Consider the following 23,896-nt stretch of genomic DNA (forward strand, 5'->3'; position numbering starts at 1 on the left):
ATGCTGTTAGATGTAAATGCATTTTAAGGTTTTATTTTGACACTTACATTTTCACAAAATCCAAAAAGTGTAACAGAATTTCAGCAGGGAGTGGCCACTCCGGTACTTTCTGAAAGCTGAGGAATAGATTACTTCAGAGTAACGGACCCTGCATAGGCAGCAGTGTGTTGGTGAGCTGTAGCAACAGAGAACCGACCTGCTGCAGTTGTGTGAGTGCGCCGCTGGGTGAGTCCCTCTCTCCGCTGCTTCTGTCTCCACAGCTCCCTTTTCCCAAAGAAAAGAAGAGGAGAACTAGGTCCGGGGAGGAGGAGGGCCGCCGCCATTATTGGAAAGCTGAAAGAAATTCCACTTTCACGCACGCAGTCTGCTCACAAAATTGATCAGGACATGAACAGATTTCGTAGCAGTGGGAGCAGATTTCAGATCGAACAGCACGGCGATTGCAACAAACTCACCGTTGTCTCGTGTGCGCGGCACCGGCCCAGTATTATGTGGCCACAACAATGGACAGAATAATTATTGAAAAAGCAACGTGGTGAACCGAGGAGAAGGCGACTAAGCAGATTTTTATACGGCTGAATTTCGCTGGAGGAAATCCCATTATAAGAACAAAACTGGATGGTTCTTTTGTTCGGGATCTTTATTTCTGCCTTGCCCGTGTTTAATTGCAACGAAACAGTGATGCAAAACACGAGAATCCAGACATGGGCGATGGATATTTAATTCAAATCACCCAATCGCTCGTGTTGTGTTGATCTGAGTGTTATCTGTGAACATAGGACCTGTAGTATATTCTGCGGCTTTTGCTTGTGCACATCAGGCGGCGAGGGCTGCGGCAAGAGCTGGCCTGACAGATGCAAGAGGAGAAAGGGAGAAATGCGATGGTATGTATCCTACATGCTCACTGCTCCGCTTTATTGGCTATTTCCTTGTGAAGCTGTCTACTTGCTACACCCTACACAGCTGAGCAAATAGATTCCCTTTAAACATTGTGTGTCGGCGTGGAGGCTATCCCTGATCGTGGCGCTGCAATTTCATTATGTAGACAGCAGGCCTGGCGTGGTCAGCCCCTCTCTGTGCACCCTGAAGCCCCATGATAATCCTGTGCAGCACACATAACGTTACACGATCTAAGCAGGTTGTATTTAAACGAATTTGATCGATTTATGTACGTGTTTTGATGTACCTAGGTAGGTCACCTTGTTTTCTTTTATATCTGCAAAGAAGTTGTCTGTGGATTTGGGGATCAGGCCTAGCTCAGCTGAGCGGTGTGGACTGCCCACGGTGACCCTACCGGAGAGCTGTGCGTGCTTCCAATGTGACAGGTTAATCAGTCTATCATAACCCCACACATATCATCTCTTTTGGCAGGATGTTTGACTCCAGGGACTCTTAGTACATGTTAGTGAGATCCTGCAGTTGGTCATTTTTGCACTTATGAGCTGACTCTTCTTGTGTGAGAATTGCATCAGTGTCATAATAATGGAAGCATTAATCGGTGCTATAAAATGGAACATTAAGTGTGTGTGACAGGGCGGACAAGTTCACTGTCCTTTGGCATCGATTTTAGGTGATTGTGGCAGCTGATGGGTTCCTTTGGGTCTATGGAGGTGATGGGTGCTGCTTCATTTAGGCTGAGAAAGGTCTGCAACAATTTATTGCTTGTCACCTCATTCACTGCTCAGCTGATATTGTCATTTAAAGAGCACATTTGAAGAAAGATTTTATCTCAATTCTTGATGTCAGTCCTGGAATAAGCTGATTATTCATAAATGTTGATAATGAAGGTGGAATACCGGGAACAGCTCCAGCTTCTCACTGTTTGCTACATTTGGCTCAAAGAAAATATGATGAATGATGACTGGATTCAAATATTTAACAAAATAATCATCAGATTATTTCGACAAAGAGAATAATGGTTATAAATCTCACTGTCGCTTTAATGAAATTAGCAAAAAAGTCACTAAATTTGAAACTTAAAGTCCCCTGCCAAGAAATTCTGGCATCTTTGTGATGATTTGCGGTTGGCTAGATGCGATGCCAAAAACTACACTAGTGTATGATAACAAGTTTGTGTATACAGTAATAATATTGATGCAGTGATTTCACACAAAATATGGCAAATGATCAGATTTAATCAAGGTCATGAACTCAGATTCAAAGAGCTGATGTTGGGTGCTCTCAGACATTATACATTTTATATATAATGAATTGGTCCATTCTGTTATTATTTAATAAGGGCAAACAAATGTCAATGTCATTCTCACATGCTGTGGTTATCATTGCCTACAAGCATCTGTTTATGGTTTATTGATAGGGCTAGAAGTATGAGAATGCCTGGGTAGCTTGACATGTTTCACTTATTGTTATTCCAGGTTCCGCTTCAATGAAAAATATGTTTTTTGTTGATTGATTAGTTTGTCTGATTTCCTTTTTTTTCTTTTTGACAGGTTTTGATTCATACAAGGAATGAATGAAAGACTCCTCTGCTTATATCACTGCACTGCTATTTATTGTAATTGAAGGACAGCGGAAGAAAGAGAAATCTGGTCTCCTCTTTGGATCAGCAACTGTATGGACAAACATTCAAGTAAACTCCTTTATACAGTGCCTGTTTATGGCAGGATGAGTGTCAGCAGGCTATGATGGCGAAAAAGCAAGATGCCCGGTCACCCATTTACAACCTCATTGTGGTGGGTTTGTCTGGAACAGAGAAAGAGAAGGGCCAGTGTGGGGTTGGAAAGTCCTGCTTGTGTAATAGGTATGTGAGACCCAGCGCTGATGACTTCTACCTGGATCACACATCAGTGTTAAGCACCAGTGACTTTGGGGGTCGAGTGGTTAATAATGATCACTTTCTGTTTTGGGGAGAGGTGTCTCGGGTCCTGGAGGAGGGACCTGAGTGCAGGATGCATGTTGTGGAGCAAACTGAATTTATTGATGACCAGACATTTCAGCCACACCGTAGCACTGCTATGCAGCCCTACATCAAGCGGGCAGCCGCAACCAAGCTGGCCTCAGCGGAGAAGCTCATGTACTTCTGTACAGATCAGCTTGGCCTGGAGCAGGACTTTGAGCAAAAACAAATGCCAGAGGGCAAACTGCAGGTTGATGGCTTCCTGCTTTGTGTTGATGTGAGCCGGGGCATGAATCGAAACTTTGATGATCAGCTGAAATTTGTCTCAAACCTCTATGGTCAGCTTAGCAAAACTAAGAAGCCGATTGTGCTGGTTCTCACCAAATGTGATGAAGGAGTTGAACGCTACATCAAAGATGCACACACCTTTGCCATCACAAAAAAGAGTCTGCCAGTAGTTGAGACGTCTGCACGCTCAAATATAAATGTGGACCTTGCCTTCCTCACTTTGGTTCAGCTAATTGATAAAAGCAGGGGAAAGCCCAAGATTATCCCTTATTTTGAAGCCCTAAAGCTCCAGAGTCAGCAGATAGCCTCTGCTAAAGATCGCTATGAATGGCTAATAAATCGCATTGTGAAGAATCACAATGAAACCTGGTTAAACACCAGCCGACGCATGAACACCTCCCCAGAGTACAAAGAATATGTCTTCTTGGAGGGAACAGCTAAATGCAAGAAGCTTTTTCAACAGCATGTCTACCGCCTGAAGCAGGAACATATTGAGAGGCGTCGCAAAATATACCTAAGCACTCTTCCTTTAGCACTTAGCTCTTTAGTGCCTGACCTGGATGAAATAGATCAGCTGAGCTGGTCTGGTGTGCAGAAAGTCTTAGAGTCCAAGCAGCACTTTGCTCACTGGTTTGTTGTTCTGGAGGACTCACCATGGGAAGACACATCGCACATTGATAACATGGAAGATGAGCGAATCCCTTCAGACCTGTTGGAGACCACTGAAGCAGAAGAGATTTTTAATGCCCATCTAGAACATCTGCGTAACGAGTGCAGACGGGCAGAGATGAGACAGGAGTTTAAGCAGAAGTTGGCTTCCTCCCCCTTTGTCACACCTGGTAAACCATGGGAAGAGGCCCGCAGCTTTATCATGAATGAAGAGTTCTATCAGTGGCTTGAGGAGCCAGAGTACTTGGACCTGTACAACCGTCATCAAAAGGAGATCATTGATCGTGCTAAAGAAGACTTCCAGGAGCTCTTATTGGAGTACTCTGAGCTTTTTTATGAGCTTGAAGTTGATGCAAAGCCAAGCAAGGAGAAGATGGGGGCAATCCAGGAGGTCCTGGGGGAGGAACAGAGGTTCAAAGCACTACAAAAGCTTCCTGCCGAAAGAGATGCTCTGGTATTAAAACATATCCACTTTGTCTATCACCCCACCAAGGAGACGTGCCCTAGCAGCCCTCACTGCGTAGATTCCAAGATTGAACAAATGCTAGTATCACGTTTCCCCACATGCTACCCTTTTTTTGATGTGAAAGCTCATTTTGGGGACACCAAGGCTGACAGAATCAATCTTGTCATACTAGGGAGGGATGGACTGGCCAGAGAATTTGCAAATGAGATTAGGGCTCTCTGCACAAATGACGACTGGTATGTGTTGGATGGGAAGATGTATGAACTGACACTGCGGCCCATTGAAGGAAATGTACGTCTTCCAGTAAATTCTTTCCACACCCCCACTTTCACCCCTCATGGATGTCTGTGTCTCTATAATTCAAAAGAGTCCCTCTCCTATGTGGTTGAAAGTCTTGAAAGGCTTAGGGAGTCAACTCTAGGTCGAAGGGATAGCCAACTAGCCCAACTGCCAACATCGCTGCTTCTAGTCACTAAAAGAGGTGTCGGATCATATGTTGATATAGGTGGAGACACTGCCTTAAACCTAATAACACAGGGACAGCAGGTCGCAAGGAGACTACAGTGTAGCTTTTTAGACCCTGCCTCCCCTGGCGTGGGTTATGGCCATAATGTCAATGAGACTCAAATTAACCAGGTGCTGAGGAGCCTTCTGGATATTAGGAGAAGTACATCTTTCAGTAGCAACTCACCACCCCTCCTTCCTGAGCCTCCTGGTCTCCGAGACTCTCCTCATCAGCCGGCACCAGAGGCAGATCTTCGCATTGTCATGTGCTTAATGTGCGGAGACTCCTATGACATTGAGCAGCTCCTGTCCCCTTTCCTGATGCATCAGCACTGCAGGCCCATGTCCAATAGTGGCACCTCTGTGCTGCTGGAGCAAACAGTTGGTGGACACAAGCTGGCTATAGAGCTCTCTCTGCTCTCATACCACGCCTCCTTCACTCTGCGGAAGAGCAGGTTAGTACACGGCTACATTGCTGTGTACTCCGTCTCCCGGAAGGCCTCCCTGGAGACTCTGTGTGCATTCTTGTGTGAGGTTCAGGACATCATCCCAATTCAGCTGCTGGCAGTGGGAGAAAGCCAGGCAGAGCTCACTGACAGCGACTATGCCTGTGAACAGCTGATCCAGGGTGAGGAACTTGCTCATGAGATTGAGGGTCGGTTCAATAGTGTGATCTGTGGGTCCGGGGGAATTGTGGGAGGCCTGCACAGGATAGAAATGTTCCATTCTTTTCTGATGGAGGTGGTAGAGAAACGCAACATTGTGGAGGCCACACACATGTACGATAATGTTGCTGAAGCATGCACCAATGAAAATGTGTACTCTCCGCGCTGCAGTTCACCCAGTCCTGTCACCATGTTCCTGGATTCAGAGGATGACGTTGAGCCGTCACCACCGTACTACGATGGCACACTCACATCTCACAGTGGAGGCTTCAACCTGCCTGACTTAGATTCCAGCGACATCTCTGTCATCTCTGATATCAGGGACTTTGAGAACAAACTGAACAACAAAGTACCCCCCCAAGTGAGAGTTAAACCGGGTGTCACTTTTGACTTCCGGAAGGTGAGCCGCAACCCCTACATCGATACCTTAGGTCATCGCCGCTCCCTGCCTTCCGCTGTTACATGGGTTCCTGGTGGAGATGTGGGCTATGATCCCTCAGACTATGCTGAACCCATGGATGCTGTTTCAAAACCCCGCCCTAGCAACGAGGAGATTATCTACTCTGTGCCACACGACAGCACTCAAGGCAAAATCATCACTATCCGCAACTCCAACAGGATGCACTCAAATGGAAATGGCTCTGATAGCGAAGCAGACAGCAGCTCTCTGGAGCGAAGGAGGAAGTTCTCAGCAGTTGGGGTTAAGCCTCGTCTGTACCGTGACCGCTCTAAACGGCTGGGCAAGTTCAGCAGCTTCCGCACCAGCTTCATAGGCAGCGATGATGAGATGGGAGCCCTTCCAAAGTCCAAAGAAGATGATTTTGGGACCCTGAAAGGCGAAAGTCTTGTTAATGAGGAGAGTGAGGACCCAAAGAAGAGGAACATTCTGAAGAGCCTGAGACGAACAGCCAAGGTGTGTATTGTACATTAACATGTTGCTAAAGCATGCGCCATGTGTTGTGTATATGAATATCTCAGACACACAGAATGCTGTTTTCATTGCCCTCATACAGAACTGTTTGTTAGAATCTATGTAGCACTTCGTCAGATATTTTTGTCAGTCATCATTTGCCTTAGGGAGGCTCGGCACATCTTCCAACTGTGTGATTATGACAAAGTCCTAAATTTGCTGCTGACAGCAAACGACACATTTTGTTCAAAGCCACAGTGTCGCTTAGTATCAACATATTTATCTTTTTAAGACACTCAACTTCTTCTGTCTTTTTGTTTCTTTCACAGAAAACAAGAACAAAGCCCCGTCCAGCTATTCCCAAGCCCATGGAGAGTAATTACTTCGGGGTCCCCCTAGTGAATGTGGTATCTCCGGACAGACCCATCCCACTCTTCATCGAGAAATGCGTCCGCTTTATTGAGACAACTGGTAAGTCCTTTTGTCTGTTTGAGTCATTACACTATATTCATATGATTATTTAGATACCTGGACAAGTTTTTAGTATCAATAACTTGTTAAATTAAGGTGGCAACACCTGGTTATGACCTGATAGTGCAATGTGTAACTAATACAATAGGCGTATCTGTACTTTGGTGTGTGTTTGCAAAGGGGCTAATGAAGTGTTTGTGCTGTGCTTGTTTCCCGCTGTGACACCCCTTCCACGTCTTCCCCTGTCTTCTCCACTGTGCTCTTTTCCCCCTCAGGCCTGAATACAGAGGGTTTGTACCGCGTAAGCGGCAACAAGTCAGAGATGGAAAGCATGCAGAGGCAGTTTGAACAGGGTGAGTCGCTCGTCACTCTTGTTAGAACCAGCTGACATTTGACTGTGTAATTAAAACATAAAGGGAGAGTTACAAAAGGAAAGTGACATGCTACTGATTGTAGTCTTGATGACAGCTGATTTTCTGTGATCCCTGTAACTCTCTGTTTCTCCTCGTATAGACCACGGATTAGACCTGGTGGAGAAAGACTTCTCCATAAACACTGTGGCTGGAGCCCTCAAAAGCTTCTTCTCTGAGCTGCCTGAGCCCCTGGTGCCTTGTGCTCTGCAGGTGGACCTATTGGATGCTTTCAGTAAGCAAACACTGCTGGGCTGGGAGGGTCTTTACTCCAAGATAAAAAGATTGTTTCTTTAGAAGGGAAGAGAGTAGGGAAGCTCTGTGTTTTTGTCTTGACAAGAACAGTTTTCATGATAGCATGGAGACATTTCAGCTTTTTTTTGCTTGCAGGACTTAATAATAAAAAAATCTCTGTGTGCAGAAATAAATGATCGAGAACAGAGGCTGTACACCATGAAGGATGTCCTAAGGAGGTTCTCCAGGGAGAATTATGATGTCTTCAGATATGTAGTGAGCCACTTACACAAGTAAGTTTCATGTCATCCGTTGAAAACTATTGTTCTTTTTTTCACCACATGATGAGGAGAAATAATTTTGGTGATATTCTGTAATTTCTAAGGGTGAGCCAGTTCAGCAGGGTGAACTTGATGACCAGTGAAAACCTGTCCATCTGTTTCTGGCCCACCCTCATGAGGCCAGACTTCTCCACCATGGATGCCCTGACTGCCACACGCACCTACCAGACAATCATCGAGACCTTCATCCACCAGTGTGCATTCTTCTTCTACAACCAGCCCCTCATTGACTCCCCCACCGGCCTTGCGGGGCTCCCTGCCTCGCCCACCACCACCCTCAGCGGGAGCTCTGCCTACTCTTGTTACCGCACCTCTCCTCCGCACACCACCACACACTTCAGCCCTCTGCAGCAGTCCCCACCCACCACCCCACAGTCTCCCTTGCAGTCTCTGCTCCCTCCCCTTCACCAGCACCCCCACTCCCACCATTCCCCTGCTGAACAAGAGACACTGTGAGAGACAATGAAACCATGTGTGCCCATGATGATGCTGGACCTTATCACCAACACACACACACACACAAAAACAAACAAACAAAAAACATGTGCACTTGCACACTACATTTTTGATCATGGACAAACTAGGTTATGACGACAGGAGATAGAAAGTGTGTGTGAAACTTCCCCAACCTGCTGTTTGTATTCATTCTTGTGTTTATCGGGGCTGGCTACCATAATCAGTGAGGCTTCTTCTGATTGCCTGGATTTGGGGGACAGGCACCATTGTTGTAGCAAGCCTCTTGTCTGTCAACAGCCAACACCCAATCTACACTACAAGAAACAAAAACCTCTACGCCAAGCTGGAAGAAATGATTTGTGGCCACTATGTTTTTATTATGTGTAAAACACTTTTTAGTTTTTTGTTTCTCTTGAAAGTACTGCCACTGGATTTATAGACTGGTCCTCTGTAGGTCCTTTAGGCAGCAGTTTGCTCCATATAGCAGAGGTTCCTCTGTGTCTGCCTTTGGGTTTTTCTCATTGGCTCTTCTTGAGCTGGGGTCAGCATGGGAGGGGAAGGGGAACAGGGAACACATCCAGGGATGCACTTTAATGATCACTGTTATTTTTTCACCCTCAAAAAGGGGCTTTTTTGACATACTGTTTTCTTCTGTGTTTTTAATTTCACAACTCCAACAGCCATACCCATTGTCTCTACAGAGCTCTGGCAGATCAAACTTTGTTTACATCAGACTTGTTTTTGTATCCACAAACTTATCTGAAGCACTTTTTTATAGTGTAGTGTTAAATATGAAGAAATGCCACACTGATTAATTGTCCATATTGTTTGTTTTCGTGGGTGGGTGTGGCATCAGTGCAGGCTTGTGAAACAAGATCCTTTTCGTAAAAAAACAAAAAACAGAAAAAAGGTGGATCCAGGGGTCCCATTTTAAATTGATGGGAAATCTGAATCCGCACATGTTCCTCATTCATCCAGCCATGTGAAAAACTCATTTTGTTTGTCCTTTTTGTTGGTTGATTAGAGTGGATGTGTAGGGACATATGGTTTAATTTGGCCATTATAATATCAAAGGACACTTTTGCCTGCATTCGAGTCATTTAAATGAAGGAGAAATGTTGCCATTTTGAATGTGTAACCTAGTCATACCATAACACAAATTTACCCTTACCATCTGGTGTCCATAGAAACCAAATGCTTGAAACATGATAGGTTTGCTGGATGTGTTGCTGTGGCTGTCTATCAAACCAAGCTCTTTGTATTCATGTAATATTAAGGACCTTTAATTCAGAAGGTTTCGTATTCTTAACGCACTGTTACTGCTAGTCCTGCTATGCGATATAATGACCAGTAGAAGTCAAATATTTGTGGATGGGACACATTCAGGAAGCACCAGTGGCTGTTCACCTGCTCTAGTAAATTCGTTTTTGTGCTGGCATATTGTCCTCCCCTCTCATTAAAAACCAGCAGCACATTTTGGGTGGCCGCACTGTTTATGAAGGCCCGACAACTTTAACCATAAAACACGAGAGAGACGCAGAGGAAGCAATGTCTTTTCAATAGGGAGAAGAAAACATAGACATACATACAGATCTCGACTGTGGCTCTGTTTCACCTCTAGGTGACCAGAATTGTCAGATCAGTGGTTAAATTAGTATTTGGGATCATCAGTTACTGGTACTTTTTGGAATCGTTAGGCTGTTGGAAGGTTGCTCGTTTTATGTGTTTATCAGGTTGAAACTGAAACGTTAAGACTGGCACAGAAACAACCAAACAGCTGTCCCGTTAAGACATGATTCTCGGGAGTAATTAATGTTACTGCATCACTTGACTTCTGATACAACCTTTGGCGAATCTGCCTTTCAGTGAGCAAAAAAAGTGAGCGCATACTACTCTGTAATGGTTGTTTATTTGTATGTTGGGGAACTCCACCCTTTAGTCAATGGTAGAAAACATTTCTAGTGTGTATTTCAATGATTGAAAGTCCATTTTTACAATTTTTTGTGAATGGTTTAAGGCCACTTAAGTTTAGTGCATGATTTAAAAAAAACACACAAAGGGAGATGGATGAAAACCTCTCCCTGTTTTAAAACATGAAATTAGAACAAAACCAATACTAAAGTGAAATAGCTGAAAAGTGAACGTTTATGTACTGTGCACCAGGAGCAAACCATGGAATTTGTCTGACTGAGAATAATGTTTGAAGATGAAGGCCTTATTGTGAACTGTATAATAGTTAATAAATTAAATCTTGTAAAATTGTCCTCAGAACTCCTGTGATGCATGTGTACGTGTATTTCATTGATCCTGCATTGCTGAACGTGTAATTATTGATCTATAATTTTGCAAAGCATCACAAAAGCAAAATAACAATGGAGACAAAAGAATTAAGACTATCAAACATCCAGTTTTGACAGATAAAAATGTCTATTTTTGTGTGAAAATATAGTGGAGGGCTGACTGACAGAACATGAAGCTATCATTATCCACTTTCTAACTGGAATACTGGAGTGAGGTTTTCTATTATTACCATTTACCTGATTGACAGCTTGGTAAACAAGCACAGCATGGCACAGCTCTGTGCTCATACACACACTGACAAATGATCTCTACTCAACACCATTCATAAAATATAAATGCATCTATAATAATAAACAAGCTAGATCTACAGAAATACCTCCAGCGTAGTACCTCAGAGCTATAGTATTTAGTCAGTGGTGCATGTGACTCAAATCATCAATTATTCACAGCATATCCGTCATGAGTGACTGCACTCTTTTGGGAGAAGACTTTCGTCACAGTGTCTATTAACCTCTGTGGATGAGGTCAGACATTGTGACGTTATGATGCCATCTTGTGGCCGTACAACTGTACAGTTCAGGAGGAGGCTGGGCACACTATTCTCATAGCTTTATATTGACCTATAGTAAAAGGCATTCTACTGTATAAAACATTATAAGGAACCTATAAGGTCTGTGTGAACTCTTAAGGTGGGAGCTACATTATAGGAAATGTATGTTTCAGTGTTTTGGGAGTTGTATTTAGTTAGAAGTCCACCACAACTAAAGATCCATGAATGAACAATGTGTCATTAAATACATCTAAACAAATGGTAAAGCTAATGTAAGGCTGAATGTGTCTTTTCATTAAAACCTTCTGTTGATCTTCTTCTATATTATAATCTTCTATATTATAATACCCATATAATTCTATTTACTAACTAATTAACTCAGGCAGCTGCAGCTGGTCCAAATTGCTGCTTCTAGAGTTCTGAGTAATAGCAGGAAAATGGACCACACCACACCGGTCCTCAAATCACTGCACTGGCTTCCTGTGAGTTAAAGGATACATTTCAAAACGTATTGGTTCCCTATGAACCACCCAGACGCCTGAGATCATCAGGGACAGGCCTACTGTGTGTACCCAGGGTCAGGACCAAACAGAGTGAAGCAGGATTCAGTTATTCTCCCCCTCACCTGTGGAACAGCCTTCCAGAACACCTGAGGTCTGCTCAGACAGTCACTTTATTTAAGTCAGGCCTGAAAACAAACTTGCAGCTTTCTCTTAAATTCTCTAACTGCACTCTTCTCATTTAATCGTCCTGATTTTATTTGATGTTTTCTAATGATTTTTATTCATTTTATGATTGTAATTTCCTTCTTAATTTAATGTTTTAAAATGTTTTTATTCTGTGATTTCATCCTATGTACAGCAGTCTAAATTGCCTTGTGTATGAATGGTGCTATATAAATAAACCTTGCCTTGCCTTTCTTTATTTAATGACATAGTGATACGGTGAGTTTCGTTCTGGTTAACCAGCTACTTTTTTCTCATTTTAAATTAGAAAAATACATTTTCTATGTTTTATTTTTAAGTTTAAAGTCAACCAAGCACAGTATGCTTTTTCATTGTTACACACTTTAACGCTAATTCAAAGTTATAGCTCAAATATTCTCAGATGAGTTGAAACAAACTTGCTGATAATGACAGAAGCCATGACGTATGAAAGATAGCTTTATTGCACAAGGTGTTAGAATGATCTTTTTAGTTTTTGCTTTCTTTTCATAGAAAATGTACCTTTGAACACAAGCAATTGCTATAACAAGCAACTCAAACAAATGTTTGGGATACCCTCAACATTTTTCTTTTTCTTTTTTTTTAGTTTTTGATTTTCATACATTTTTTCCTTCAATTTTCCCTTTTAGCAAGCATGCAATGACTTTTTTGAGGATGAACAAAATACAAAATAATGATAATAAAAAAGTAAATAGGACAAATGACAACATCAAAAGACTTTTAAAAAAAGAATAAAAATTCAACAAATTAGTATCAAAAACATAAAGGGAAAGAAAAAGATGTTATGCCCATTTCAGAAGTAAAATATTTTATTTTTGATTCTATTTCAATTTTGAAACTGGGGCATTCAACCCTGATGTGTCCCCTGATTTATTCTGACGAAAATAGCTCTTCATACAAAACTGTGTTTATGTACAAGACTTAATCTATAAACAACACTGACAAAGGTAGAGAGGATGGATCTAGTATGGTTAGGGTGGTGATTTTTAACCCTTATTTATCAGAACAGGGGGAAATATGACAGGAGTCTGAATGATTCAGGTTTACAGACTGACTCCAGTCCAGTTATATACACAATACAACAGTAGTTTGTGTGACCATAAGAGCTACGAGTCCCTGATTTCACTTGGCTGAACTATAGTTTTTAGCCACATGCCACATAGCTTAGTACTGTTTGGCCTCTGGAACCAAAATTTTGAGAAAAAAAAAACAAAACAAAAAACAATGCCAAACAAATTAAAATGAATTGGAAAAAAACAGACCAATATATTCCCCTCCCTGGAACAAATAAACAAGCAAAACAAAGCAAATGGTTAAATAAATATAAACAAAACACTATCATGGAGATGCTTGAAAAAGACATTCCAATAGGTTCTTGTGTGAATGTACATTATCGTTAAAAATGGAGGGGTATGGAGATAATTTACAGTACTTCAGACAGGACAACAACAAAGATATCAATTGAGTGAACATTATATAATTTTCAAAACTGAACTCCCTGACATATAACATCTTTCAACATTAAATTATTTTACTTCATTCACATCATGACTGGGATTCCTTCCGCTAGTTGTCTGTTTTTCTGTCAGCACAGCTGACAGACAAGGTAGTATGACACCATACTACAGTGTGTCTGTCAGTCTGCCGCAAACAGAGGCCTTAACACTGTGTAACAACTCAAGTCTGCAGCAAACCTTCTCCCAGCATTAAACTCATTTGGGGATCCTCTGAGACACTGATTTGGTTTCTGAATGTTATTGTATTTACCAACCACTCAGGCTCACAATTAGCTTAATAAAAGTCACAGAGCCTGCAGTATATCTTCATGTATAGACTTCGATAATCTGACAGAAATACACAAAGGCCTTATGTCCTGATTGCTTCCACCAAACACAAACAGCCATGGACGTTATGTTCTGTTGCACTCTCTGTCCACAAAGGACACTTGTGTTAGTTGGCCTACATACAGTAACATACAGAACATCCCGTATATATACTAAACATTTTCTCTCTTTTGTCCAACCTTTTTTTTTTAAATTTCTCTTTTTTAATTTTAATGATTGAGCGATTGTCTCATTATTAAAATTTGCCATTAAATTGCTGCATATACTACTACACTGTTGTAGTACATACAGTTTATACTTTGTCATAATTTCACTTAAATGTCAATAATATACCTACATAGAAATATATATGTAAATTCTTTATAATACCAAATATTCTCTATTTGTAATGTGAGAAATTATAGCTGGTTCATTTGGGTTCTCATGATTTGTTTCGAACGTTAGACAGCTGCAGAGCGATGTGTGGAAAACACTGATGTGATAGAAATTCTTGGAAGTGAACCTGAATTATTTCGTTTGGAATCACCGCTAAGAGAAAATCCGTCGATAGCAATTTGGGACTTTAAGAGACACAAAGAGGGTGAAAGATACAGTAAGAATAGGGAACTTAACTTGAAGTCTTGCAAATTGACAATAATACTCAAACTATGGAGGACAGTATGTGTGTGCATATGAGAGACAGGATGGCCACACAGCTTCATACTGGCTATTGTAGTCTTCATCATCATAAACACAGAGCTTCTAGCTCCTCAGTTATAGTCAATATTTCCAAATGACCACAGAAATCACTTCCTGTTTTTTTTTCCTTTTTCTTTTGTTTTCTTTTTTTTTTTCTTTTTTCTTTTTTTTTGCTGTGCAACTCCTGTGAGAACTGAAGGGAGCTGAGCACCAGCCGGCTGGAACTGTTAGTGGAGTTAGTAGTTCTTTTATAGAGTCCCATGTGAACATGAAAAGTAGGGTTAGCTGGGTCTCTGTGTGAGAGAACACCTCTCCCAAGGAGAATTAGACAGGTTGCTGGGCAGTTCACCATTAGTTGGGTTTAGAGAAAGATAGCTGCATGCCCGATTTGGCCCCGACCAAAGAGTACCAGAGTGGGGCTGGCCGACGAGCGGGACAGCACTGCAAGTCTGTGCAGGAGAAAAAGGGGACTACACCAGTGTGTATGATTTGGAGTAGGCCCCTACACTCTGTTTCTGCAGTCTCCCCAGTGCAGAGGAGCTGCTCTCTAGCAGCGAGTCTCTGGAGCCCCCCACTTTGTTACTGTTGGTGGGGTTGCTGCTCGTGCTGGAAGTGGAAGCTGTTGCTGCATTGTTGGAGCTGGGCATGGTGAGAGTCCTTTGGGGCAAGGTGGCAGTGCCTGAGCTCGCACCCAAGCTGCTAGGCCCAGAATGGCCCAGCGTCAGGGCCTGCTGCTTGGCAGGGTCTAGAGTCTTGTGACGGCCCTGGGTGTGATACCCCCGCTGCGTTAGGCTGCGGATTGAGGCTTCCCGTGGCGGCACAGCTGGACATGGATCATGCAGCTCCCCTTGCTTACGGAAGAATGGGTCTGTCTTCATGTAGAGGGGTAGATTGCAGAATTCACCTGGGATGGGGAACAGATGAGTCAGGACCAGGCTGTACAACAGTGGTTCATGTTTATATGAGACGTATCGGCCTAACTCCAGCATGTATCATCAAATCAAATCAAAGCAGAGTTTGATTTTTCTACTTACTTTTGTTAGCACGGTGGGGAATGGGCACAGCCACATTTTTACCGCGGTCGTAGTCCTGCGGTTTGGGTGGTGAGGCCGTGAAGCGGCAGATGCCTGGCTCAGACGGCGTGCTAAGGGAGGTCATGCTGTCTGCCGGGTCATTGGTGCCTGTGGTCATTTGGTCCGATGAGCTGTCGGAGATGAAACATTCTGTGATGGTAAACTTGGCATGCTGCAGGTGTTCCTCCAGCTTGGCGTGCTCGTATGCCCTAGCCAGCTCCTCGTAGGTGGAGGAGGCACTCTCTGTTGACACCATGCTGTTCCGACCCTTATCTGTAGAGATGTTTCATAAAGACATATTTTTAATCATCAAGAAGAAAGAGTGTATGTTGATTTTCAACAGCACAAATAGCAACACTACACCCACCTGTGTCTTGAGAGAGGCTGGCGCTGTAGCTGTCACTCTCAGTGGCGGTGATGCCATGAGAGCCCATCGTCCGCCAGTCTGAGGTCAGTGTTCGCGCCGAAGCCGTCGACTGGCTCTGACTCGGTCTGCTCAGTGTCCATTGGCTGGAATATCTGTTTCTCGAACTGTGAGCTGATTTGATGCTCTTCCTGGACACTGGGTCTGAGTGAAAGGATAGACCGTTTAATAAAAGTTTATTCTAATGGAAAGCTGACATTCATTACAAAAATATTCACTTGAAAAGAAAAACACACTCACTTGTGCCAGGCCGGATATCCGACATGTCAATCAAAGGGCCTGAATTCTGAATGAGAGCTTGGTGATGCAGAGACACGCCTGTACAGAAGTTCTGTGGATTCACTGACTGACTGAACTCAGTGTCAGTCACTGGCACAGCTGCCTTGTCTTCTCCTGTTGACACAAAAAACACCAATTTGAGAAAAATGCTACAAATGATCGGCAAGGGCTGAGAGTAGTGTCAATGTGCGGCCACATGCCTATCTGTTTGATGCCCTCCTTGTCCTCAATGAGAAGTTGAACACGTGGGATGTCAATATGAAGCCTTGGTCCTTGAGGAGGGCCCTTCACAGGAGTATCTATGCTGCGATTGTTCTTGCTACACAGACACAGAGGGGGAAATGACACATGTAAGCACACACACGACCACTGGCATTGTGCAGTACAGTGGCTGGCTGTCTCTTACCTGATAAGCATCTCAGCAAGGCTCTTAGCATCTGTAAGAAGACAATATCTTAATTAGATACAGTTGCATGTGAACATAATCCTTTCATCCTGTCACTCTGTGTTACATTAATCCATTTAACACAACATCACTGATACCTGTCTGAACTGTCCTTTGTCTTTCCCTCACCTCTAAGTCGTTTAAGCCTCTTCTCCTTGCGTTTCTTGCGGATAATGAAGAGCAAAGCTACGCCCAGCGTGACCAGGATGACAGGAGAGCCAATGGAGAAGAGCTTTTTCACATCATCCCCCTCTCCACGGGCGGATTTGATGGGAGGGATTGTACCTTGACGAGAGTGAAGGAAGAGAAGGAAATGAGATTAGTCAATAACAGAGGTAGGGACGAGAGAAGAGGAAAATGTAGGATGTACTTACTGCCGTCATAGTCTGTTGTAGCAAATTGTGAGGTCTGGTTGCCACACCCAGCACTGTTGCAGGCCTTCATTTTGAGCTCGTACCAGGTGGCCTCTCGCAGCTCACTAAGGAAGAGCTGATTGGTGTTGTTGGCCTTGAGGCTCTGCCAGGCCCATGTGCCTTTGGGCCTGAAGTCTAGCATCAGGTCAGTGATGGGGCAGCCACCGCTCGTCCAGCCCTGCAGGTTGAGCCCTGCGTGAGTGGAGTTGATGTGGGTGAGCAGGGGCTGGTCCTTGTTGAATACAGGCTCTGGAGACACAAGTGACAGCAACAGCGAGTTAGAAGCAGAGAGTATCTGAGTGTGTTAACAGACTTTTAATATATTTCAGGATTTATTTCGCTAAATATAAAAGTGTAATGTGACGTATTATTTATTCCTGTTTAAAGACCTCACCTCTTCCATGTGTCTTGGCCTCAATAATCTCACTGATGCGCCCTGAGCCTACGCTGTTCTTGGCGGCCAGCTTGACCTTGTACCAGGTTCCACAGCGAAGATTGTCCAACCGAAAGGAACGCTCGCTGGAGCTGATGAACACATCCCTCCACTCCTCTGTATTGTCCACAGAATACTGCAGCACAAAGCCTGCAGTCACACAGCACAGCTTCATGTCAAACACAAGTACTTCAAAACAACACAGATCCTTGGTGCAGTGGCATCTGTTGTACACCAGGGGGCATCAATTAGCTATAATTACACACAGTCAGCTGTAGTTTGTCTTCTTTTTACTCAGTAGCGTGAAGTGGTTGTATACAAGCAAAAGTACAACTGACAGGAAGACAGCAGTCAATGAAGGATGAAGAAGGAGAGTACCGGTACCTCTGATGGAGCTTCCTCCGTTGTCTCCAGGGATCCAAGCCAGGGTGATGGAGGAGGTGGAGGTTGTGGAGACAGTCAGACGAGGCTGATCAGGAGGAACTGTGTGCATATACAAACAAAGACTTAACAACAAAGAAGAAACACCACAAATCTCACACTTAAATACATCCTCAGCTTCTTCTCACCTTGCACCACCAAATTGACTATGATGGTGTCAAAGCCTAGGGTGTTGGTGGCTGTACAGGTGTAGTACCCAGAATCCTCTGCTTTGACCGAACGCAGCACCAGTGTGCCGTTAGACAAGATCTGCCGCTGACTGTCAGCTGTCACAGGGATGGCAGAGTTGTCACTGAGGGAAAGAAACCCAGAGGTTACACACACAGTTAACAGCTCTGAGTTATTTTTATTCATAGCAGCAGCATATGTATGGGTGAGTTATGATTCTGTATATGATGAGCTCTAACCTGTCTTTGGTCCACTTAATTGTGGGGGCGGGCTCTCCCACTGAGCTACAGGGCAGACGAACTTCCTTCATCCAGGGTGTGGTCACTGTCCCCCCAAAGGACAGGATCTTAGCTGGGACTGCACACAAGGACATAAAGAATGAATTAATCTGTCGTACAAACTCTTGCACTCAGAATAATAATCGCAATAAAAACATAGATGTCTCTTTTCATATTTTAGGTGTCCCCTGTCTGTGTCTGCTGATGAAGGAAGTCTTTACTTTCTGCTGAAGGAACAAAAAGCTGTAGCCCCTCGTTAAACTTCTTAGTTTCAGTCTATCTTTTGTCTATAGATCCTCCCCTCTATTGATTTTTGCCTGCTACCCCTCTCCCCAAGGGTCATTTTACTGGATAGGCTCTGTTCATCACCACATAATTAACAACAGCGTTTCTAGCAACATAGCCACTGCTCAATCAATACTACGGCTGTCAATCAATAGCCAAGAGTGCAGACGGAGAGGGGAGGAGAGAAAGTGATGAAAGCAGTCTGTGTACAGCAGATCATGTTGCCGGTTCATAGCCATCTTTAAAGCGCTTCCCCTCATAACCTTTGCACAAATCTCTTTGCCCTTCTCCTCCACTACAGGCTCGCCTGGAGGACCCACCTTTCCCAGCAGGCTCCACTGTGACCTTTGCGCTGATGTTGCCTCGGCCAGCAGTCGTCACGGCTGCTGCCCAGATGTGGTATTGTTTACCACGGGTAAGATGCGTGATACGGTAGAAGAGCATCTCTGGGTTGGCTTCGTACTCACTGGGTGCCTGGAAAGAGGGCACGCAATGTCATGTTAGCAACATGGAAAAAAAAAATCTTCACCAGACTAAAGACATTTAAAGTTTTACAGCTCAAATTTACTTAAACACAAAATATTTAAATATGTGTTATAGGAGAAAAAAATCAATGATTTCAATACTATATACACCTCAGAACGGACATGTCAGCATCTTGTCACATGTCAGCAAACAATGAAACTAAGGGGAGACACAGTTTTTAAACTAGACTCACACTAAAAAAAAACATCTTTGAAATGAAGGCCAAACATAACATATAACTTTTATATGATATTTTATTTCTGTGGACTACATGTTTTTTAATGCCTTGGCTTACAGGCTAATGTGTAATGTAACACAGTCAAGTCTATCAGCTGCAGTTTTTGTGGACTTTTTTCCATGAGGTAATGACTGGAAAACAAAACAGTGAGTTGTAATACAGAAAAAAATTCATGTTAATGTATATAGTCCAATAGCACGACATGTAAAAAAACAAACCTTAGTTGTATTTATTATTCTTATATTATGTATTATGCCATTTTGCGATTTTATATTTGTATGAATGTTTTATGAACAATAATGTGTGTGTTATGTTATAACCATGATTGTATTTGTTTTAGAGTTAACATCATGTTAAAAAGCACCAACATTTTGTTTGCTTTCTGCTTTTATTATCCAAACTAAATATGACAGCTATAACATAATTAATTAATGACATATAGTTCTTGAATCTGAATTAAATGTTTTTTTCCCCTGTGGATATATTTTTGACAAGAAACACATGCACCTGCAAGCGCACAAAAACACACATGCCAGCATTTGCACAAAAACATTGCTGTCTCTTAAGATGATCCTCTGTTCTATCTCTTTAATCTGTTCATCTCTCAGTGTTCATCTTCAGTTCCTTCACCATTTGCTTTTCCTGCTTTTCCCTCTATCCCTCTCTGTCTAGCTCAGTGAAGAGGAGACGATGGAGGGACAGAGGAGGGGTGCAGTGTGTGTGTGTGTGTGTGTGTGTGTGTGCATGTATGGGGTTCGAACATTCCTCCAGCATCGTGGTGGTATTGTGGTGATCCAGGGAGTGATACAGGGAGATAATGAAAAGACGGACAAAGCACTCTCATCTTGATGTGACTGATACCTTCCCCTGCTCCTCCCTTCTGCCCAGCCTGTCTCCCACTCTCTACGTCTTCCCCTCATCCCTCTCTTTTTTCTCTCATTTCCTCTCGGTCTCTCCCTCTAATGGTGTGTCTCTTTCTCTCTCAACCTCTTTTCCCCCTCCCTCCCTCTCTCTCTACTCCCTGCCAGTGCTCATTTGCATGGCACTCATGCACACAGAGGGAGGAGTATTTGTGAATAATAAGAAAGTGAGATTCTAGCCTGATATCAGACTTCGCTGTGTGCTGGTGTTTGTGTGCACACATGATCTAACCACAACTGAAATGCCGCCACGTACATGTATAAATAGAAAATGTTGAAATGTGATGTGTGTGTGTGTGTGTTTCTGATGCGGCAGTGTGCATGTGTGAGCTTGTTCTCTGCTTCATTTGCATATCTACGTCTCATCACGTTGCCAAGACAACCTCATCTGTTCATCTGGGAGGGCAGGAAATAAAGCGATGGTGCAAACACAGTGAAAGAGAGACATGCGCAATGACACAAACACACACACACACACACAGATTCAGGTTTAATTAATAATAGTGGTTACAAATGAATAATTTCCACTAGTAGATTTTTAATCAAGCTTCTCAGTCACTTCAAACATTTCCTACTTATGAGTCACACCCACAGACGAAAAGACTTACTGGCTGTCCAGACCCTGGACTGGAGCAGTAGATGGTGTACTTCCGGATGATACCGTTTGGTTTGTGTGGAGGTAACCAGGATACTACCACACTGTTCGGGGAGGAGGGAACTGCCTTGATGCCAGCCGGCGGACCAGGAACTAAAGAAAATACACGCATAACAACATCAGCACGGCAGGCATGCATGTGTGTTGTGTGCACACGCTGGGTGTTAGAGTCCTATTAAAGTGAGCAGGCTTGTTTGCAGATTGGTTGTCTTATCCTGCTCTAAGCCGCTCTGGGAGGACTTGGAAGAACTCCCTTTGGGTGGATGGCTGTGACATATGTTCATTCAGACATTGGTCAGCAGTTCTGACTCTGTGACACCCAGCATTCTCTTAAACTCTCAAACCCACCAACAGATTAGATGTTAGTGTCTGATCCTCTGCTAGCCACTTTAGGTTTGCCGCTGGACACCACTTAATACTCTGATTACAAGATAATGGTACAAGAAAGGGGTTTAAAAAGAATGCATGATCGACAAAAATAAATCAGGATACCGTGAAAGGTGAACAATAATGCTTTTGTAACATTGGGCTTACAGTATAGGCATTCACACTATTATGTCCATTCACTCCCCACCATAAATATAACTTGTGCCTGAAAGTGGGCCTCATTTGAAGACTACAGAGGGAGGTGTAAAACCCTATGAGTTCTGCCTTTTCTCTGTTTTGTGAGGCACCCCGACAGAGCCATTCAATCAATGTTTTCCCTCTTTTACTAAATAGAACACATGAGCATGGGTGAAAACAAACCAAACTAAGAAAGGCGAGAGAGGTTATAAAGACAGGGCAGCTAGGATAGTGGGAACGATAGGTGCAGCTCCTGTGAGGAGGGATGATGCTTGTGGTGGCAGCAGGGAGGAGCACAGGAGGCAGCCATCATTATCATAACCAGACCTCTATGTCAAAGTAGGAGTGGCAGTAAAAGGGGGTGGGGGTGGGGTAGGGGGAGTTAAGTCCCATCTGGTGCCCAAAATCTGCCCATGACTCCAGACAGACAGACACACAGACAGAAAGGCAGGCAGGCAGCTGCAGAGCCATCAAGACCCAAGTGATGATGAGGAGGAAAGGCACCATCGTCCTGCATGAGCATCATCACCCCACACAAATACATTATGCACTGCTCTGCAAATCAAAGGAGGGGGCGTCACAATGAACAGCTACTGCAAAGTCCATTAAGTCTTTTAAAAATAAAGCTGTGGCATCATTTTTTGGATATTTTTATTTCTTTATTTGTTTTCAGCCAAGAACAGACTGTGTTATCAGCTTTCTATCTGTCCACCTTCAACCCTCAGGCCCCTCCTCCTCCTCTCAAAAGAGACATGGATCTGGCTGTAATCCCGCCTCCAATGGTGTAAGCACAAAATTAATTCTCTCTAATCCAAGAGAAGTTAATCCCCATGCCTATGGCAAGAGTGCTGTTGGAGGGGATGCAGACGCAGGCTGATGGCTGACTCCTGGATGCTATATGCTCCGACAGAGCCCCCCCACCTCTTCATCCTCCCCCAGTGTCTCCTCGCCTGCCCTCCCTTAGCCTTGAGCTGTGGACCCAAAGCCTCTTAATTCTCATTAGCACTGCTAATGGAGCTTCCCAGCATAAATGAGCTTTTGTCACGGGTTTGGTACAAGTGCCCATTACTATGTAGATCCCTGCTATAGTGTAGTGCAGTGTTTTTCTCCCAATATATAAATTCTATACTTACGATCCTCGCGGGTTTGGATGTACAGGACATTGCTGCGGACCCCGTCTCCAGCTTGTGTGTAGGCCAGCACCTGGACGCTGTAGTTGGTGAACTTTTCAAGCCCTCGCAGCTCTACCTGTTCACGTGTGGTGGTGATATTCTGCATCTCTCCCCATTCTAAGGGGAGGCCATGGAGGAAATAAAATGTTCTTACAATGCAATAGAGGCTAAGTAATACACATTTTTGTCTGTGTGATGGCTTTTGCACTGACATTCGACATGATGCAGATAAATTTAAAATAAAATCTTAAATTTAAATCTCTTGTTGAAATGCTCAATTGTATGTGAGTTACATTTTTTTGGATAACTGCACACAGACACATATTAACTGTAATCTTACATTAAAAATAGTCCTAAAACTAGGACAAACATTGATACACAGGAACAGGTGTAAGTGTTTTATGGGAAAGGTGTGGACACACATGACACTGATACAGAGGGGAAGGTGAGTGGGAAGGTGGGATGATGAATTTTAGAATGAGATAGGTGATAATTACTCTGCATTGGCCACTGGGCCTGGCCCCCACAGCACCCACCTCCGTCAGGGAAGAGGGACCAAAACACAACCCGGTAGCCTTTCAGCACACCGTGCAGCGTCAGCCGTGGAGGCTCTGCCCATGTGATCACCGCCTCGTCCGACGTCACAGAGATCGCTCGCACGTTCTGCGGAGGCTCACTGGGAACTGGGAAAGAGCAGAAAGAGTACATTTTATTGCTGCTCAAATAAAGATTCAACTTGTCACCAATCCGCACTGTTGCTATGAAGACTTGACCGATTTAGCGTGGCAGCTACAGCACTGATAATTAATGACAACTCAACACCAGAACCCGCAAGAAATCTCTGCTGAAATAAATCAGTCAAATTAGCTCTGAATAGCTCCTTGTTCATTCCTTGCTTTCAGAGAGGAGGAGGCGAAGAAGGGGGGGGGGCACAGAGAGAGCAACATGAATAGTAAAACGGCTACACCTAAGGGGTTAAAATGCAGATGAGGAGGGTGGAGTAAACTGAGAGGTGGAGGATAAAATGTGAAGACAATGTTCATCTTTAAGCTAATTGCAGTTGTAGGGACAGCTTTAGACTACCAAGTCTTATTCAGTCAGTGAGGAGCCATAGAAAAGCAAACATAAACATATAAAATAGACAAGGGAGGATGAGGAGCGAACAGGAAGTAGATAAAGGGGAGAAAGGAGGTAAAATGGGCAGACATTTAGAG

General features: G+C 43.5%; 2 protein-coding genes across 5 annotated transcripts in view; one reads left to right on the forward strand and one right to left on the reverse strand.

The window, feature by feature from the left end:
• Window positions 1-208: 208 nt before the first annotated feature.
• arhgap35b (Rho GTPase activating protein 35b) lies at window positions 209-10,535 on the forward strand. Of its 2 annotated transcripts, XM_028421655.1 has the most exons (8): window positions 209-884; window positions 1,046-1,325; window positions 2,451-6,362; window positions 6,689-6,830; window positions 7,106-7,183; window positions 7,344-7,475; window positions 7,662-7,767; window positions 7,860-10,535. In XM_028421655.1, the coding sequence occupies exons 3-8, from the start codon at window positions 2,643-2,645 to the stop codon at window positions 8,269-8,271; spliced, it is 4,590 nt and encodes a 1,529-aa protein (XP_028277456.1). In that variant the 5' UTR covers window positions 209-884; window positions 1,046-1,325; window positions 2,451-2,642; the 3' UTR covers window positions 8,272-10,535. The 2 variants fall into 2 exon arrangements, with proteins under 2 accessions (XP_028277456.1, XP_028277455.1); XM_028421654.1 differs by lacking the exon at window positions 1,046-1,325.
• Window positions 10,536-14,839: 4,304 nt separating this feature from the next.
• Window positions 14,840-23,896, reverse strand: part of LOC114445882 (Down syndrome cell adhesion molecule-like protein 1 homolog) — a 39,882-nt gene continuing 30,825 nt past the window's right edge. Inside the window, exons 18-33 of one of the 3 annotated variants that reach the window (XM_028421188.1) lie at window positions 23,180-23,365; window positions 22,644-22,799; window positions 20,900-21,039; window positions 18,929-19,082; window positions 18,285-18,402; window positions 18,006-18,169; window positions 17,821-17,919; window positions 17,398-17,586; window positions 16,965-17,252; window positions 16,720-16,875; window positions 16,552-16,582; window positions 16,346-16,464; window positions 16,107-16,259; window positions 15,810-16,010; window positions 15,404-15,715; window positions 14,840-15,273 (exon numbers count right to left, since the gene is read on the reverse strand). In XM_028421188.1, the coding sequence (XP_028276989.1) occupies window positions 14,840-15,273; window positions 15,404-15,715; window positions 15,810-16,010; window positions 16,107-16,259; window positions 16,346-16,464; window positions 16,552-16,582; window positions 16,720-16,875; window positions 16,965-17,252; window positions 17,398-17,586; window positions 17,821-17,919; window positions 18,006-18,169; window positions 18,285-18,402; window positions 18,929-19,082; window positions 20,900-21,039; window positions 22,644-22,799; window positions 23,180-23,365 (2,900 nt within the window). Of the gene's footprint in view, window positions 15,274-15,403; window positions 15,716-15,809; window positions 16,011-16,106; window positions 16,263-16,345; window positions 16,465-16,551; window positions 16,583-16,719; window positions 16,876-16,964; window positions 17,253-17,397; window positions 17,587-17,820; window positions 17,920-18,005; window positions 18,170-18,284; window positions 18,403-18,928; window positions 19,083-20,899; window positions 21,040-22,643; window positions 22,800-23,179; window positions 23,366-23,896 lie in introns of all 3 variants that reach the window. The other 2 variants (XM_028421189.1, XM_028421190.1) reach the window with 2 other exon arrangements.

The sequence above is a fragment of the Parambassis ranga genome, chromosome 14 (assembly GCF_900634625.1).
Source record: "Parambassis ranga chromosome 14, fParRan2.1, whole genome shotgun sequence".
NCBI classification, from domain to species: Eukaryota; Metazoa; Chordata; class Actinopteri; family Ambassidae; genus Parambassis; species Parambassis ranga.